This window comes from Armigeres subalbatus, chromosome 3 (genome assembly GCF_024139115.2).
Source record: "Armigeres subalbatus isolate Guangzhou_Male chromosome 3, GZ_Asu_2, whole genome shotgun sequence".
Taxonomy (NCBI): Eukaryota; Metazoa; Arthropoda; class Insecta; order Diptera; family Culicidae; genus Armigeres; species Armigeres subalbatus.
The window spans coordinates 168,168,458-168,186,858 of NC_085141.1; the positions used below are offsets into that span (position 1 = coordinate 168,168,458).

The 18,401-nt window shown below is 40.0% G+C and overlaps 1 protein-coding gene across 6 annotated transcripts in view; it reads right to left on the reverse strand.

Annotated features, from left to right (window-relative positions):
- LOC134224943 (zwei Ig domain protein zig-8-like) overlaps positions 1-18,401 on the reverse strand; it is a 951,761-nt gene that overhangs the window by 135,796 nt on the left and 797,564 nt on the right. For all 6 annotated transcript variants that reach the window (XM_062704593.1, XM_062704592.1, XM_062704595.1 and 3 more), the window contains one exon: positions 6,100-6,359. In XM_062704593.1, coding sequence (XP_062560577.1) covers positions 6,100-6,359 — 260 coding nt within the window. The remainder of the gene's footprint in view (positions 1-6,099; positions 6,360-18,401) is intronic.

Genomic DNA, 18,401 nt, shown 5'->3' on the forward strand with positions numbered 1-18,401 from the left:
GCCTTAATGAATTCCCGGCGGGAGAAATTCCCAGAAGAATTTTCGGAGGAAGCCCCGTAGGAACTACCAGAATAATTCTCAGAGGAAATTCTGGCGGAATTCTTGAAGGAGCTGCCGGTGGATTTTCTGAAAGAATTCCCTGAAGAACTCCCGGAGGAATTACCGGAGAAACTCCTAGAGGATCTCCCAGTAGAATCTTGAAGTTTCACCGGAATTCTTCAAGGGTCTCTTCGGGAATTAATCTAAAAATTCCTCCGAAAATTCCATTGATAATTTCATTTACGGTTTTATTTCTGTACAAATTTGTGGAACTGGTGAAATTTCTGGAGAAATTCTTTAGAATTCTCACAAGAAATTATTCGAAACTTTCACGGAAAATTTTATGGAATTTACACAAGAAATTCGAAGATTTTTCGAGAAATTCTCAGGAATGTTTAGTGACAATTCGACGGAATTTCCACGGAATATTCTTAGGAATTCACGATGCAGTTTATCCGACATTTCTATGAGAAAAATCACGAAAAAAAAATAAGAAGAATTCGCTGTAGAACTTATGGAGGAGTTCGTGGAGGATTTTTTGAAGTAAATAATGGTGGAATTTTCGGGTCAATTCCCGGCGAAATTTATGGTGGAATTCCTGAAGACATTGCCGAAGAAGTTCCTGGTAGCATTCTTAAAGAATCCCTGATAGAGTTCTCGATAGAATTCCTGGAGTAATTTTTGAAGAAGTTCTTGGTGAAAGCTTGCGTATTGTTTTTTATGCCTATTTTATAATAAACAAAGTTTCAGAGAGGATTTGTTTAGAAATTCAGATGTATGGTTCTAGTTTTCTAAAACTTATGGAAAAGGCAGGATTTTCATAGTAATTGCTATAGCCGATTTCTTATTCTTTCTGAATACTAAGTTTGATAATAATTTTCTCATTTTATTTAAAAGTTTCCGATGCGTAATAAATCATGCATTTTTAAAACTCATTATTGTGTTAATCATTATTGTTGATAAATAAACGCACAACGCGAACGTTGCAATGTGGGCGTGAATGCGAAGCGTTCATTGGCGTTCCGTTTTAGTACAAAACGCTGACTTCAACGCCCAGCGCGAAGCGCAACGCGCTATTGTGATCCAACCTTCACTATTGGTTGTGGATTTAATTTCAAAGTTTTTGAAACTCAGAAGGAAATAGTGCCGAGCACTAATATTCATGAGTTTTTATAAAACTACTAAAAAGATAACAGTTTAGAAGACCTAAAAAAGTGGCCCCCCTACTAGAAATCCTGGATATGCCCATGTATATCTCGTAATGAAATTACTAACTTAGCGTCTTTGTCAAAGTTTTTCAGAAGAATTTTAGCCACAACTTTTGTAAAGACACAAACCTCGTATGTTGTAAAGTAAAGGAAAAAAATCATCTCACTTTTTGACGTCATACGATCATTAAGATCGTTATGCGATCATTAGGCTATATATCTCTAAGAAGCGCACTAACTTAGTGATGAAATATCAGAAAGACACCATTCGGCTAAAACGTATAAGGAAAGTATTATTAAGTAAAAGCTTCAAAAAACGATTTTGGCCACTGTGGGTTGTGGGAAGAGGTGAATGAATGCATTCTCCCTTGTAAAACAAACGAACAAAATTTCATACATTTCAGAACAATTTTTTTCTCGTATTTTTTGCCAGAAACCGCCATTGGTGACAATGGGTCTGGGGGTTGAGAATGAGTCATCGCTCTCACCGACAATCTCTAGGTCGGATATGAAAATCGTTCAAAAAGATCTCTTTTGTTTTAGTTTTCTTGCCCTGAGATACATTTGATCTATTCTATTAGCATTCTAAATAGGTAGTTGAAACAGTGACCCATAATCATCACCATTTGACCCTTTGTTACCCCCGACGACGGTATGCTTTCTTGAGCTTGAGCTTGATTGACTGCTCGTAGTTGCTACTCCATTATGACCAGATCAGCTGTTCTTGCACAGGGAACCAACAGATGTTTGCTTGGGACTAGCACACATCTTCAATGTACAAGTACTGGTGATCTCATTTGTTAGGTCATACTGGCGCCTGCCACGTCAGAATGCAAGTCAATGTAGGGAAGGGGGAGGAAATGATGATGCTCGCCCACTGCAAGCCGAATATACCTCTGCACTTGCCACGAGTTCATGCGGAATTTGTTGGAATTTCTGGGTTAGGTTGGAGAGGCAGAGGTCCGTCTTGGTTAACGAGCTGCCAATGTGATAGATAGGAGAAGGTAACTGATGGAATTTCTAATTGGATGTAGGAAACGAGCTCTATAAGTTCATTTCCAATTCTAGCAGATTACTGTTAGAATACTCAAGTTGAAGGTACAGGAATAGTAATGGAAACGGTATGGAAGTCCATTTCCAGTTCTAGCGATTGCTAGAACATGAGAAATTAAGAGAAAGATACAATGTAGGAGAATGGAACGGACCTGGGAATGAACCCACGACCTCCTGCGTATGAGGCAGAAGCAGTAGCCATATGACTACCAAGCCCGCTACCCCCGACGACGGTATGCTTTCTCAAACAAACGGTTCAATTGTTACAGGACTTGACAGTCCAGATTGTTATTTTTTTGTCAAAGCAAGATTATGTTTCACGAACATAAAACTAAGCCCATTGTAAATTGGGCTACCTTTTGAAATTATATCTGCGTTGTGATGTGATGTGATGTATTATATGAATAGTTAACACATTTTCATTGCCTACTTCTAGGCAATTCGGTGTTAACTATGTTTTAAATCAAAATGATCAGCTTTATGTAAATTTAAAAATCACAATAATGAAGAATACAAAAAAATAATTTTAAATCATATTAATCTTGTTACAACATTATGGACATAATTTAATTAAAATAAGTTATTAATATCACTATGTGGTAATATTGTGTTCAGTTTCTGTTTTGCTCTTCTAGTCGGATTTCTAGCGGTGTTTCGAACGTTCCTGGTTGATCGGCAGCAACTTATTAGGACAGATATGTAAGTTTCGGTTGACAGTGGCAGGTTTCGGAACTAGCGTATGCAGTAGTAAAGTCTTATTGGTATATAGTATCAAGAAAGCCAGCATTATGACGATGATGGTAACTAGGTTGACTTTTCCTATAGGAAGTCGGACGAGTGTATTTGTCATAAGTGCACCCATTAGCAACAACATACATTCTTGACGAGTGGTTAATCTTCCGGTGGCTTGGTAAGCTGACTCAACAAAATTCAACTAGTCGTAACTTCATGAGAAATTCCTTCGAATTGTTACGAGAGGTTCCTTTAAATTCCCATGGAAAATTGATTCGAATTTTCACAGGAAACTGCTCCGAATTTCCACAGAATTGATTCATCGTCACTTTATGGTAGAACATTTTTGTGAGAAGAGTAGCTATTTGGAACGTGCGACCAATGAATATCACGGATATTTCCTCTGAAGCGTAGTACAAGACGGCTTTTAATAGTAGTTTGTGGAACTAGTTGCAAATAGTTGATTATTTCAGCACGAGTTCGGCACGTTTATCCAACGAGACTTGCCGAGTGCTAAAAAAATCAAGATTTGCAACTGAATGATAGTGAATGCTACAACATTCATCAAGTGTGAGAAAATACGGAAAATACCGACCAGCAGCGGGACAAAATTTGTGCATCTGCGCATTGATAATAAACTGTTGGTGAAGACGATGCACACCTCTAGCTCTAGCACTCACGCACCCAACAATTTTAACAACGCTCCTCGGTTTGAATCATCATCTAAAGGCTTCTAAAATGATTCATCCAGGTTGAATTTAGCTTGTTTTCGCTTTGTGCCTCATATACTGGTGCCTGGGAGCCAACCATTTGAAAATGGTATATTTTGCGTATCGAGAAGACCTTGCATGTGCCTTCAAGGTAATTTTTCAACTATCTTTCATTTTATTGTCAATTGCATACTCTACGCCAAGGTTTCAAGAACAAAAAGAAGACATTAAAGCTCTTACATCAAGGTTCGCTGACATCGTTAATATATGGAAGAGTTTTGCGCGGGTGTGAAACATTAATTTACAGTGTGAAATGTAAAGAAGCTCGGAGGCTGTCCTATACGAAAACCCATTTTGGTTGAATTGTGAAATTGACAGATTCGAACACCTGCATGTATTCATCTTGCTCTACACCATGGTTTCCCAAACTGTGGGTCCCGACCCCCAGGGGGGTCGCGAGCGGATTGTTGGTGGGTCGCGTAGAACAAATAATTGCAGCTCGGATGCCGAACCTTTTGATCATTTTTTTCAGGAACTTAACTTCACATTTTTTTTTACAATAGTCATAACCACGCTATTTTAGAAAACATTTATGCCTAATATTTATTTATTTATTTTCAGACTAAGGCCGGAGTGGCCTGTGCTGCACATAAAAGACTTCTCCATTCAGCTCGGTTCATGGCTGTACTTCGCCAACCACGCAGTCTGCGGAGGGTCCGCAAGTCGTCCTCCACCTGATCGATCCACCTTGCCCGCTGTGCACCTCGCCTTCTTGTTCCCGTCGGATCGTTGTCGAGAACCATTTTCACCGGATTACTGTCCGACATTCTGGCTACGTGCCCGGCCCACCGCAGTCTTCCGATTTTCGCGGTGTGAACGATGGATGGTTCTCCCAACAGCTGATGCAACTCGTGGTTCATTCGCCTCCTCCACGTACCGTCCGCCATCTGCAACCCACCATAGATGGTACGCAACACTTTCCTTTCGAAAACTCCCAGTGCGCGTTGGTCCTCCACGAGCATCGTCCAGGTCTCGTGTCCGTAGAGAACTACCGGTCTTATAAGCGTTTTGTAGATAGTCAGTTTGGTACGGCGGCGAACTCTATTCGATCGGAGCGTCTTGCGGAGTCCAAAGTACGTACGATTTCCAGCCACTATGCGTCTCCGAATTTCTCTGCTGGTATCGTTATCGGCGGTCACCAGTGAGCCCAAGTACACGAATTCTTCAACCACCTCGATTTCGTCACCACCGATACAAACTCGTGGTGGGTGGCTCACATTGACCTCTCTTGAGCCTCTTCCTATCATGTACTTCGTCTTCGACGTGTTGATGACTAGTCCAATCCGTTTAGCTTCGCTTTTCAGTCTGATGTAGGCTTCCTCCATCCTCTCAAAATTACGTGCCATGATATCAATGTCGTCGGCGAAACCAAATAACTGGACGGACTTCGTGAAAATCGTACCACTCGTGTCAATCCCTGCCCTTCGTATTACTCCTCCAAAGCGATGTTGAATAGCAGACACGAAAGACCATCACCTTGCCGTAACCCTCTACGGGTTTCGAAGGGACTCGAGAATGCCCCTGAAACTCGAACTACGCACATCACCCGATCCATCGTCGCCTTGATCAACCGTATCAGTTTATCCGGAAATCCGTTTTCGTGCATTAGCTGCCATAGCTGGTCCCGATCGATTGTATCATATGCGGCTTTGAAGTCGATAAATAGATGATGTGTGGGCACGTTGTATTCGCGGCATTTCTGCAATACCTGACGTATGGCGAACACCTGGTCTGTGGATTTATGCCTAATAGATGTCCCCTTAATGAAGTAAAATAAATACATTTAGACAAACAATATCATGTTCATCATTTTTTGCATTTGTGCATGTAAGCTAACGTGAAAATTTTTTAGAAGGAAGCAGCCGAAACAGATAACATTCTGATTCAATTAATGCTTAATACTACTTGGTAAAATGCATTTTTTCATAAGTGGGTCGCGAGACATATAGAATTTTGCTAGGTGGGTCGCATACCCAAAAGTTTGGGAAGCTCTGCTCTACACCACTGTTCTGCGTATCTACATTGAATCCTGTCCAAACGACACCCCCTAGTGCCAAGAATTCCCAACAAGCCTTGTTCCCTGTTTGCACATTGATATTCCGTTTTTTATCTTCCATGGGAATTTTCGTTTCTCAACACGGTGCCATCGATTCGTTTGAAACCCGTTTGCACAGTCATTTCGAGTGGAACTTGTCAGTATCTACCACGGCCTGTTTACACATTAAAAAAAAATAGCAGAAAAAAACCGGCACCATTCCCTGAAGTGAACGATTGCCAATTGGGAAATTGGAACTTACCGTTTTGTTGCCCAAATTTTTCACTCTGCAGTTCAGATATGCTGTTTTCCCCAGCAGCGCGGTTACGTTTTTAGACGCCGCCAGATCAAAGTACGGCCCGGTCCTGGTGGCGTCAGTGGCTTCGATATTGCTGCCTCGGCTGCCACTACTGCTGCTGCTGCCGGGGAGATTCACTTGGCCAGCTGCATCCTTCGTAGTGGTTTGCTGCTGTTGTTGCTGCTGCGGTTGCTGTTTGGATGCCTCTCGCTGGGAGCCGTTAACTAGAGGATGAGATGAAGAAAAAAGCAGTATGTGAAAATGCGGAAAGCAGTTGAAAATGAGAAAAAAGAGTCGAAACTTATCAACCGTTGCGGAGTCGCATCGCATGCGTGTGTGTGAGTATGTCGGAAAAGATTTGAACTCATGGGTGGGATTGGGAATTTGATTAAAAACGTCTTCTTCCACCCTATCTGCAATGCCACGAAGCAAGGATTATGGGTAGGTAGGTATAACCTGTAATGCGACGGGATTATAGTATTTGGCAATAACATTATGATAATAGTCTTGCTTTTAATATGATTATTTATTAAGTAGCCTAGTGATGAACTTTGTCCAACTTAAATAGAGAAATAAAAAAAATATATTAAGTAGCCATTCTACATCGCTCGCGCTTAGAATCATAGAAGCACGACTGCATTGTGCATTGTGCGAATTCATTTCGTCGATGTTTTCTTTTTATTAATTCAACGAATAGTAATAGTTTACCGAAGATTTAATGTTATGGTGTAATAAAGGGTAACCATAATACGAATCTATATAATGTAATCGAATGGCAATATGAGCTTTCTATTCTAGAGATGAGCCCGTTAGTTTAGTACTGCAAATCCCTTTAATAAGGATAATAATAATAACTTTTAGATTGTCATACACCCTTCTACAGTATGCCTGATTTCGCCAACGTTCTCATTGAAGAGTGAGGCTGCTTCCTTCGGCTTTAGTGACAAAAATCGTTCCAAAATATACGTGTGAGTTTTTGTGCCGATCAGATTCTCTTGATCACACAAAGCCAGCTGACAATAATTTATTATGCGGATGATATTGAATTTCGTAAATTTCGCTCGTTTTTTTTTGCGTATCGTATCAATGCCCGCATCACCAGGGCTGATGATGGAGGTTGGTTCACACGGTAACTGCAAAAGCATTATGCGATTAAATTCAGTATTGGCGTTGATTCAATTTTCGGTGAAGTGGATTGGATCTGTTTGCCGGTTAATTGAATGGAGCCGGGAACCTGCACGCGGAATTGTTTTCATCGCATGGATGAAATACCGTCAAAGAAATGAAGAATGACTGTGTTTTCTGCTTTATTGTGTTTGAATGGAAATGAAAAACGACTAATGAAACTGGGAAAGGGTGCATTTTTTACGCTACCGTGGAATCGTTCTTTTGTGATGCAGGACCACTCGTACGATTTGGGAATGGAATGGTCTCCCTAACTGAACTTCAAACATTCTGAATAGTGCATTTGTATTTTCATTGTGCTTTGTTTGAAGTTCAACACAATAATCGGTAACTACACACGTTAGTACATTCATATGAAATTGCTGGCTGTCTCATTGGTTGGATTCCATTAAACAGAACAAAAGAGAACAAATTTCACAAAATGCCATTTCACATTTCAAGAAATAATGGATAGAGCAAGAAATGCTAAATTTACTTTAAAAAATAGTCATATTCAAAGCAAACCTCGACCTGTATGATATGTTGCCAACCACTTTAGAAACAATGTCTGTATATGTTAGAAATGGTTGCAATCAACACAAGATCGTATATGATGCAACATAGAATGCTAAAGTGGAGACGAAATACGTACATATTGTATGGGGTAGTACCTACATGGCCTCTACTTCAGCATCTTATGTGACATTATATACGATCTTGCGTTGACTGGGTTGACACTGGGTTTTGGAACATCTTCTTCTTCTTCTTATTGGCATTACATCCCCCACTGGGACATTACCGCTTCACTGCTTAGAGTGTTCAATCAGCACGTCCACAGTTATTAACCGCGAGGTTTGTAAGCCAAGTTACCATTTTTGCATTCGTATATCGTGAGGCACACGATGATACTTTTCTGCCCAGTGAAGTCGAGATAATTTCCAAACCGAAAATTGCCTAGACCGGCACTGGAATCAAACCCAGCCACCCTCATCATTATTTATTATTTATTTATTCAGACTAAGGCACCCTCAACATGGTCTTGCTTAATAGTCGCACATCTTACCGCTAGGCTAAGGAGGGCCTCCAAAAAGGTTTTTGGAACATCACATTAATAGAACTAGGCCCATGCGCAGATTAAAATTGTGTCGCCGGCGAAGTGATAGATTATTTCCAGCCGGCGACGTTAGGGGTCGTACACTTATTACGTAAGCAATGTTTCTGGATTTTTCGACCCCCCTCCCCCCATGTAAGATTTTTTCAAACAAATGATTTTTTATTTATATGGAGCGTAAGATATTGACCAACACCCCCCCCCCCCTAAGTGCTTACGTAATATGTGTACGGCCCCTTACGCCGTTCACAATTGGAGTGTGGAGTGGCGTGAACTTATTTTAAACACTTAAAAATTTCTATCGTCAATGTATGATCTACAGCATAGAAAAGTTTCTTGAAGTTTTCTAGGCAAAATCTTCCGACAATACTTCTAGGCACTTCATCAGAAATTCATCCCTGAAATTCTCCAAAAATCTCTTGAAAATTCATCCAGAAGTTCTTTCGAATATTCTTTCAGGAACCCGAAGGTAAGGGTATGCGATAACACACTTTTTCCTAACGAAACGAAACGAAACGAAATTTAAAATGTCTATGTTAATTCGGATCGAAACGAAACGAAATATGGATTTACTTTCGAAACTTCGAAACGAAACGAAATCAAGGTTCATTTGATTCGAAATTTTTCGAAACGAAACGAAATTTTATTTTTTTCCGCGGAATTTTGATTAAATTGGTTTTACATTACTTACGCAATTCGGATTTCACTTTTTCAAAGTCAAATAACTGTTTTACCATATACACATGAGCTCGACTTGCGGTTAGCGGCAGCATAGTCTTATATACAATCAGCTCGACGAACTAAGCTATTCTCTGTGTGTCCTTGGCATATGAGAACAGCTGTTATGGTCAATATGAGCTGAAAGCAATCGTAAGTAAAGAACTTTCAGCAATTTCAATGATCTTTCAACCCGTTCTGGATTTTTTTTGCAAATTTCATGCGAAGATCTAGAAATGCCCACAAATCTTCAATGTTCCTTACATATTGTGGAAATAGTCAAAGAAGAGCTTAGCTTGATTAACTGTACACATCGTAATTGCTAATCATGATTGTCCGAAAAACAGCAAATATGCACAGCTCACCAATTAAATAATATTCTTGGGATACAAAAAAGTTATTCTTATTGTATACTTGCTTCGGAGTTTCCAATTCATGACCAATAACGATGCTGTCACGTCCTTACAGTCAATTTAGGATTAGGAGAGGAAAATTAGTTTAACATTCATTGTTATAAAACAGCGGTTCTCAACCTTTTTCTTGTTAGGTACCCCTTCGAACTTGTGCATTAATTGAGGTACCCCCTATAATGTTTTTGCTGTAAATAAAAATAATCGTAGCTCTTAAAGTATATATAAAATGAATAACTCCATAAACTTCTTGAAAGGAGGCTTCCTAGCCTTTTGAAAGGAGGTTTCCGAGCCTTTTGAAAGGAGGTTTCCGAGCCTTTTGAAAGGAGGCTTCCGAGCCTTTTGAAAGGAGGCTTCCGAGCCTTTTGAAAGGAGGCTTCCGAGCCTTTTGAAAGGAGGCTTCCGAGCCTTTTGAAAGGAGGCTTCCGAGCCTTTTGAAAGGAGGCTTCCGAGCCTCTTGAAAGGAGGCTTCCGAGCCTCTTGAAAGGAGGCTTCGAGCCTCGTGAAAGGAGGCTTCTGAGCCTCTTGAAAGGAGGCTTCCGAGCCTCTTGAAAGGAGGCTTCCGAGCCTCTTGAAAGGAGGCTTCCGAGCCTCTTGAAAGGAGGCTTCCGAGCCTCTTGAAAGGAGGCTTCCGAGCCTCTTGAAAGGAGGCTTCCGAGCCTTTTGAAAGGAGGCTTCCGAGCCTTTTGAAAGGAGGCTTCTGAGGCTTCGAGGCTTCGAGAGGGCTTCGAGGCTCTTGAAAGAGGTCTTCCGAGCCTATTGAAAAGAGCTTTACGAGCATTTTAAAAGAAGGAGAAAAAAGAAAAAAAGTTTAATGAAGAAGAAGATATCCGGGCCTCTAGAAAGGAGGATTCCAACCCTCTTTAGAGTAGGCTTCCGAGCCTTTTAAAATGAGGCTGTCGAACCTGTTCAAAAATCCCTTCCGAGCCCCTTAAAAAGATCCGAGGCTTTTAAAAGAAGCAGAAAAAAAGTAATTTCTAGAAACACAGCTTGGCTTCCGGGCCAAGACAGTTTTCGAACCTCTGAAATGATGCTTCCGGGTCACTTGAAAGGAGGCTTCCGAGCTGCTTGGAAGAAGGCTTTCGAGAAGCGTAGAAGGATGCTTCCAATTCTCTTGCAACAAAGCAACTGAGCTTTTCGGGAAAAAGTCTTCATGTCTTTCAAATGGAGGTTTTCGAATCTGTAGACTCTAGATTTTAGTTAAGAATCATATTCCTAACATATTATTCAACATTATGTTTTGATCCGGAATATTGCATAAAAGATTTTCATATTTGTTCAGTCGAGGTTTTGCCCTTTTGGTCTTTTGTCCCACACCTCTTCATCCATTGTACTGGTTGTGGAGGACAATATTCAAAATGCCATGATTCACTGATCGCCATGCCACCATGGACCACCAGTTCGACGCCTCATGTTTTGAACCACTGAGAGCAAATTCCTCTTGGTGGTCCAAAATAAGAGCCCCGTAAGGGTGATCCAAAATATATCCTTTACCCTATTATGTACAAGATAAAGTTTAGAAATAAAAAAAATACAAAACTTTATCAATAAGTTTGGATTAAAACTGTGATTCATCCGCCATTAAGCATTTCGTCCGAGGTACCTCCTGGGCCTGGCGAAAGTACCCCCGTGGTACATGTACCCCAGGTTGAGAACCGCTGTTATAAAAGACCGAGAAATGCTCTGCATCTCCGTGAGCGCTATGTGAAAAGAATCGTTGGTTAGTAGAGAAGATAATTCATGTGAAGCCCCTTGGTAAGTGACTAAATATTTAGGGGCAGGGGTCGGTCAATATTTTACGCTCCATATAAATAAAAATTCATTTGTATGAAAAAAAATCTTACATGGGGGGAGGGGTTGTCGCAAAACCCAGAAAAATTGCTTACGTAGTAAGTGTACGACCCCTTATTGTAAACGAAGTTTTTTTGAAAACAAGAAGACGAAAACTGTGTTTGAAATCAATCCAACACAATTCAATGTGCTTCGTTTAATAAGCTTCTACAATACGATCGATTCCGCACTAAATAATTCTGTGCTATTCGATGCAGACATTAGTTTTATCAGTTCGCGTTCTCCCACACTAACTGGCGTGATCAGCATCTACAAGATCGATTGTACACTGGTTAAACAAATTTCTGCTACGCGAGGTAGATTTTTTTCACTTCGTGTTCTCCCGGACCAGCTGCCGTCCCATTGCCATCAGCAACACGATAGATTCCGCATTCATATTGTGCAAATAGTAAAAAATATCACAAAATATAAATTGGAAACTTGGAAACATTAAAGACGTTTTATAGAAGAAAACTATATACGTATTTGTCGACTAAGAATAAGGTTATGTAGTTAGCGTTATTAGAAAAAAAAAATATAACCTAAAGTTTTGAAAACAACTTAACGATTTTGTTCAGCGGCGTAGCCAAAATTTTTGATAATATAAAGAATGGTTTGAGTTTAAATTTGTTTCAAAATTCCGGGAAATTCCGTTGAATTTCGTTAGAAGCTAATTTTTTCTAGCGAAATTTTTCTAATTTTACGAAACGAAACGAAATCAAGAAATGTGATTCCGCCATGCTAAAATTCCGCGAAATTCCGCGGAATTTCGTTTCGAACCACCTGAAACGAAATTTTTCGAAATACCGCATATGCTTACCCGATGGGTTATCCTCTGAATGTTCTCCTGTTGCAGGATTCCTCAAGGAAATCAAAAAGAAAATCCCTCAGAAATATTTCCAAAAAATCCTCCGAGAATTCACTCGGAGCAGATAAGCAGTGTCAGAGAAAGTCCTTAGAAAGTTTCCTCCATATTCATCCAAGAATTGATTTGATGATTCGTCTAGGAATTTCTCTGGAAAATCCCACAGAAACTCTTCGAGGAGTTCCTTCATGAAATCATGAAACTTCAGTCAGCTACTTCTCTGAGAATTTCTCTCGGTATTACTAGGGACGTTTTAGAGTCCCCGAGAACACTGCAAGACAGTGGTTGTAGTTTTACATCGCGCTCCCACGGAAGAAATTAACTACCCAAAAATGAGTTCAATCCACCCAACTTCGACCTTCCGCAAGGGAAGCCAAATTCGAGTAAAAGGGGTCGAAGTAGTATGCATTTAATCACATGGCAAATAAAATACCACGAGTTTTGTGACATTTTGTGACAGGGGGAGGGAACCCAAGCAACACGTCTTGTTTCTCAGTGAGTAACAACAACTGTGGTGTGACTTATGCACAACGCGTCGTATTTGGATCTCCTTTGTGACACAAAAAGCGCAAGAGGTGGAGCCTATTTGCAACATATTGCGGCTACAATGAAAATAAAAACACAAACACCAACCGGGAATCGAACCATGGACCTTGAGATTTGCAACCTTCTACTATAACCATCACACCAACAATTCTATTTGGAGATTCTGCTACAAGTGCACTACATAAACAACAAAGTCATTTGTAACTTCATTGTACCTTATACGGAACATGCAGGGGACTGTCAAAAATAAAATACTGCTCAGCTGAGCTCAAAGTGTTTTGCAACATATCAGAAACATTGTCGTAACAGCAATGAACCGAGGTGTTATTAATTCTGCAACTTATCTGTTTTGTTTCTGATATGAAACACATCGAATTTTAAACCATCCAAGAAGTCAGATGGGTAGAATATTGCGACGCCACGTAAACGGAAATGAAACATTGTGATTTTCTGAAACTGGGAAGTGGCTTTAATGTGACTCGATATATTGCCAGTGTCTTCAATGCAATTTATAAGGAACAAACACCTATTTGAAAGATGTTGCGCGTGCTGCTTGGGAAGGGGCACTGGCTAGAGCGCTGCACTGGGCCATTACCAAGATTTGGGAGGAGGAAGTTTTGCCGCAGGAGTGGATGGAAGGTGTCGTGTGTCCCATCTACAAAAAGGGAGATAAGCTGGATTGCAGCTACTACCGCGCAATCACATTGCCGAACGCTGCCTACAAGGTACTCTCCCAAATTTTATGTCGTCGACTAGCACCAATTGCAAGGGAGTTCGTGGAGCAGTACCAGGCGGGTTCTACGGGCGAACGCGTAGTTGGAGTTTCAGGGGCATTCTCGAGTTCCTTCGAAACCCGCAGAGGGTTACGGCAAGGTGATGGTCTTTTGTGTCTGCTATTCAAAATCGCTTTGGAAGGGGTAATACGAAGAGCAGGGATTAACACGAGTGGTACAATTTTCAATAAGTCCGTCCAGCTATTTGGCTTCGCCGACGACATAGATATTATGGAACGTAACTTTGAGAAGATGGAAGAAGCCTACATCAGACTGAAGAGGGAAGCCAAGCGGATCGGACTAGTCATCAACACGTCGAAGACGAAGTACATGATAGGAAGAGGTTCAAGAGAAGACAATGTGAGCCACCCACCACGAAATCCTGGAGGTAGAAGAATTTGTGTACTTGGACTCACTGGTGACTGCCTTAAATGATACCAGCAGAGAAATTCGGAGACGCATAGTGGCTCGAAATCGTACGTACTTTGGACTCCGCAAGACGCTCCGATTGAATAGAGTTCGCCGCCGTACCAAACTGACAATCTACAAAACGCTCAATAAACCGGTAGTCCTCTACGGACACGAGACCTGGACGATGCTCGTGGAGGACAAACACGCACTTGGAGTTTTCGAAACGATCCGACGGGCACAAGAAGGCGAAGTGCGCATCGGGCAAGGTGGATCGATCAGGTGGAAGATGACTTGCGGACCCGCCGTAGACTGCGTGGTTGGCGACGTGTAGCCATGGACCGAGCCGAATGGAGAAGACTCTTATATACCGCACAGGCCACTTCGGCCTTAGTCTGAATAAATAATAATAGTTGGAGAGATGCATCTAACTTGTAAACAGTCGCTACCGGCTTACATCGTAATTAATTTGAGTGACGAGTTAAATTTCTCTACCCACATGAAATATAATACACTACGGCCCACATGGTTTGCCAGGCGCAAGTACGAAAGATCAAATTACCAAATCTGCAACCATCATTGGTTGCGGGACCTTTCTCCACATTCAAATTTAATTCAATTCATCGTCACGTATGCCAATTTGGCCAGGATCAGCGGATTATTTCGAATCCGATTTCCAGCCCACTTATGCCTAGCGGTTCCGTTCCAGCAATCACATAGGAACAAAATAAAATTTCAAACGTTTAAAGGGCAGCACATTCGAATTACCAATTGACTCCCTGTGGGTTGGTAATTGCAATAAGAATGATTGAATGTTTCGACACTGCGCTTCATCGGGTAACCAAAATACACTCAAGGGTTTTGTAAATTGAAATCATTGGTTTTTCATAATAAACTTTTATTTAAAATGCTTTCGTGGGTTTGATTTCATGTACCTATATTAATTACACTCGAAAACGTGGAATTAAGGCGTAAGATGCATCTTACTTTTGTGATTGACCCATTAGTCTGATAACAAACGAAAAAAAGCGATGTAATCATTCATTTTGGAAAACGACTGATTAAGTCTTTAGCTCCTATCCGTAATTATATTACAGTAAACTCTTCTTCTATTGACATCACATCAGCACTTCCACGATTATTAACTACAAGGTTTCTAAGCCAAGTTGCCATTTTCTCATTCGTATATCATTAGTGTAACACGATGATAATTTTATGCCCAGGGAAGTTTCCATAGCTGGACGGAAATTTCACCCAGCCACCTTCAGTATGGTCTTGCTTTGTAGCCATGCATCTTACCGCACGACAAAGGGATGTCCCAACTTCGTACCGTTTACCTAAAATGTGTCTGAAACGCAGTTCAAACTATACCACATATCCTTCTGCAACTTCTTGCAACACAGCCAAAATAGTATCACGCAACGCAAGCTGACTGGCTAAAGTTTGATTGGTCTATTCAAGTGCACTCAGGAGAACCATCAACTAGGGTATCTGTTCCCATATTAATAACAGCCCGTATATTAATCTCAACCCTCGATAAACCAAATAAAAAATCAATTTAATTACAATTTCTCACATCGTATGTACACAATAATGGATGGAACACATTCTTGAATGTTTGGAATATTATTCAAGATTTTGTTTATGTAATGTTCTAATTCACAAGAATCAAAATATTAAAAGATAAAATTATAAAGCACTTTTTTTTCATTTTCCTACCTCTGAGCTGATGGTTTGATGCACTGCTCGATTGCTACTAGCAGATTCATCTGTTTTCACGCCGTTGTTTTCCACTCAATTTTAAGTTAACACAAATGTATTCTTTCAAAATTCACTTCACAACATATAAAGCACATCACATTTTCACTATAAACATAATTATACTTGAAAAACCAACGCGATTTCCTATAGTTTGATATAGGTTTATATTGAACAACGTCTAAATTATCCTTGTCCGTATTCCAAACTGTTTACATGGCCTGCAGTACTCTCAAGGGTTGCCGACCTAGATTTTTATTTTAAAAATGCTTGAATGAACTATCACTGTAAAATTCAACTCTTATGTTTGTAGAATAAATTATATCGAAAAGATAAATTATGACAAACACGAAATTGAACTGATAAGATGGAAAACTGCAACAAAAACAGCAATTTTGTAATTATATTTCAACTCAAATACAAAACATTGAAGAATTCGGCATCACTGCAATCATTTCGTTACGTATACACACAAGTAATAGTGTGCGTATTTTTTGTTGGAAACAGTATTATTGATATAGGTACAAGCATAGGATTAACTGTTTTTGAATGTTATTGAAATAGGTACATGGCGGTGTTGATGTTTTTCAGCTAAATATTTCTATAATGTGATAATAATTTCATTTTTGAAGTTGCCAAATTGTTCTCAATTAAAAAATACGTGAGGCGAGCATAATTATTCTTATGTTTTTTGATTATTGGGTGAGGAATCAATGCATTTCATATGCGCATTGCCTTATTGTTATTGATATAGGAACAGATACCCTACTTAACAAAAAAAAGTTTGTGACCTGCGTTTTTTTTTTAATTTTACTATGTATTCATTTTTCCAAGAACTTATTTGCTATAAAATTAAAGGGATGCCTTTGAAGAATAGTTCGGATCTTGGAAAGCAAACGCGGTGTATCATAGAAATAGGCTGTTGAAAATGCTTTTAAGTGTTAACTACTAAAAAGTTATATGACGATAACAAAAAAATGTCTAGCCTCAAGGAGGCGACGATTGGGCTGAAAAGTTTGGAAATCTCCGCTGTAAACTATACCTTAATTACTTGGGTACACGCAAATACACACACATCATGCGATGCCATAAAAATCAGTTCGTATTTACAAAGGAAGCTTCCCATCATCGCAACCACGGCGATAAAGTAGCGCAAAGTTTTCGCACGCACTTCCTCCACACACCCAAATACACACACATATGTACGTACATACATCAACCCAAATACTGTACAAACAATCGTAGACGGGAAGCCAAATACACGACTCGTGGACCACGAGGGAGTTTGAGTTGGCAGTCAAATAAACGCCGGCGATAACTCGTTTGCTAGGTGGAGCCCGCAGCGTATTAAAGCGAACGTCGTCGAGATTTTCCACTATGGTATTTAACTGGGCATAGATCTAAAAAAAAGCATTTAATGCATTGCTTTTGAAGAATTAGCATTTATATCCATAATTGCTCCTGAGATATCGTGAAACCCAAACTAATCCACTTCGCCATGGAAATACGCATGGAATGAATGAACTTGATTGATCGATTTTATCGGATGGTTCGGAGACTTATAGTGTTATACACAAGTAGTGTAATTGTCGCTGAAAAATGCAAAAAAAAATCGAACAACAAACAAAATAGCGATAAATCTTTGTTCTCATCTGCAGAGGATAAAGACAATGTTGCGTTCCAATTTTTCTGCAACAAATATAGCGACGGAAAGCCTTGTTGGATAAACGTACAACTGGAGCTGAAAAAACATCTTTTTGCAACTAATTGCACAAACTACTATTTTAGCGAAATAATGCCTTTTCGGTTTACACTGGGGTCGCCTTTCACACGTTTTTACATGGCTTTTCACGCCTGTTTTGGAATTTATGCGGTTTTTACGAGGATTTTGGAATTTACGCGGTACTCATTTTTGTAAAACGAACTGTACATTGCATGCGCGTCAAATATGATAATTATATGTAGCCTCATTCCAGTTAATAATTATATAATAACAGCTAAGGTCAATTATCTGAATTCGAATTCCATGCAAACATCATAAATTTTGGCCGCCAACAGGAAGGATATCGGCTCACAGTGCGTTCATCGCCTTCGATGGGTGTACGCGCATTCGCAAATATTATATTTTCCCATCAGCAGATGAAAACAAACAAACCAAAACGCAAGTAATAAATTTGATCAAAATATCGGGCGGCAAACGTTCGCTCGGTTTTGTGGTTATTTCATTACTTTTATTAGCATTGTTTCTGGGACTTTCGCGGCAGAAAAGTCGGCAGGCATGATGGATAGAAGTGCTGCGCGCTAGGATTCAACTTTATGGGTTGTTTTTCATCCCAAAGGATACCGATCCGGCGGTGGTTCGAGCGTGTGATCAAAACTTTGTTGCTGACTCTTTCGAAACAAATGAGGAAAATTTTAATGAATCATTGTCGAAGTTTAGGTAACAGCGTGATTAGTTGTGGCAATTCGAATATGACAGCGAATGAATCGAGTTTTGGCGCTCAACTATTGCAATTATATAAGCAGGATGCTGTATTGGAAATATCACTAAAAGGTCTTGGAATTAAGAAACTACTACTGCTGATAAATTGCGTTCCATCAATGAACAGGGCTGTGAAATGGTGAGTTGACATCTGGGTAGGAGCGACCTACTCAGCTCTGGTCCTCACAAGTTCCAATCTCAC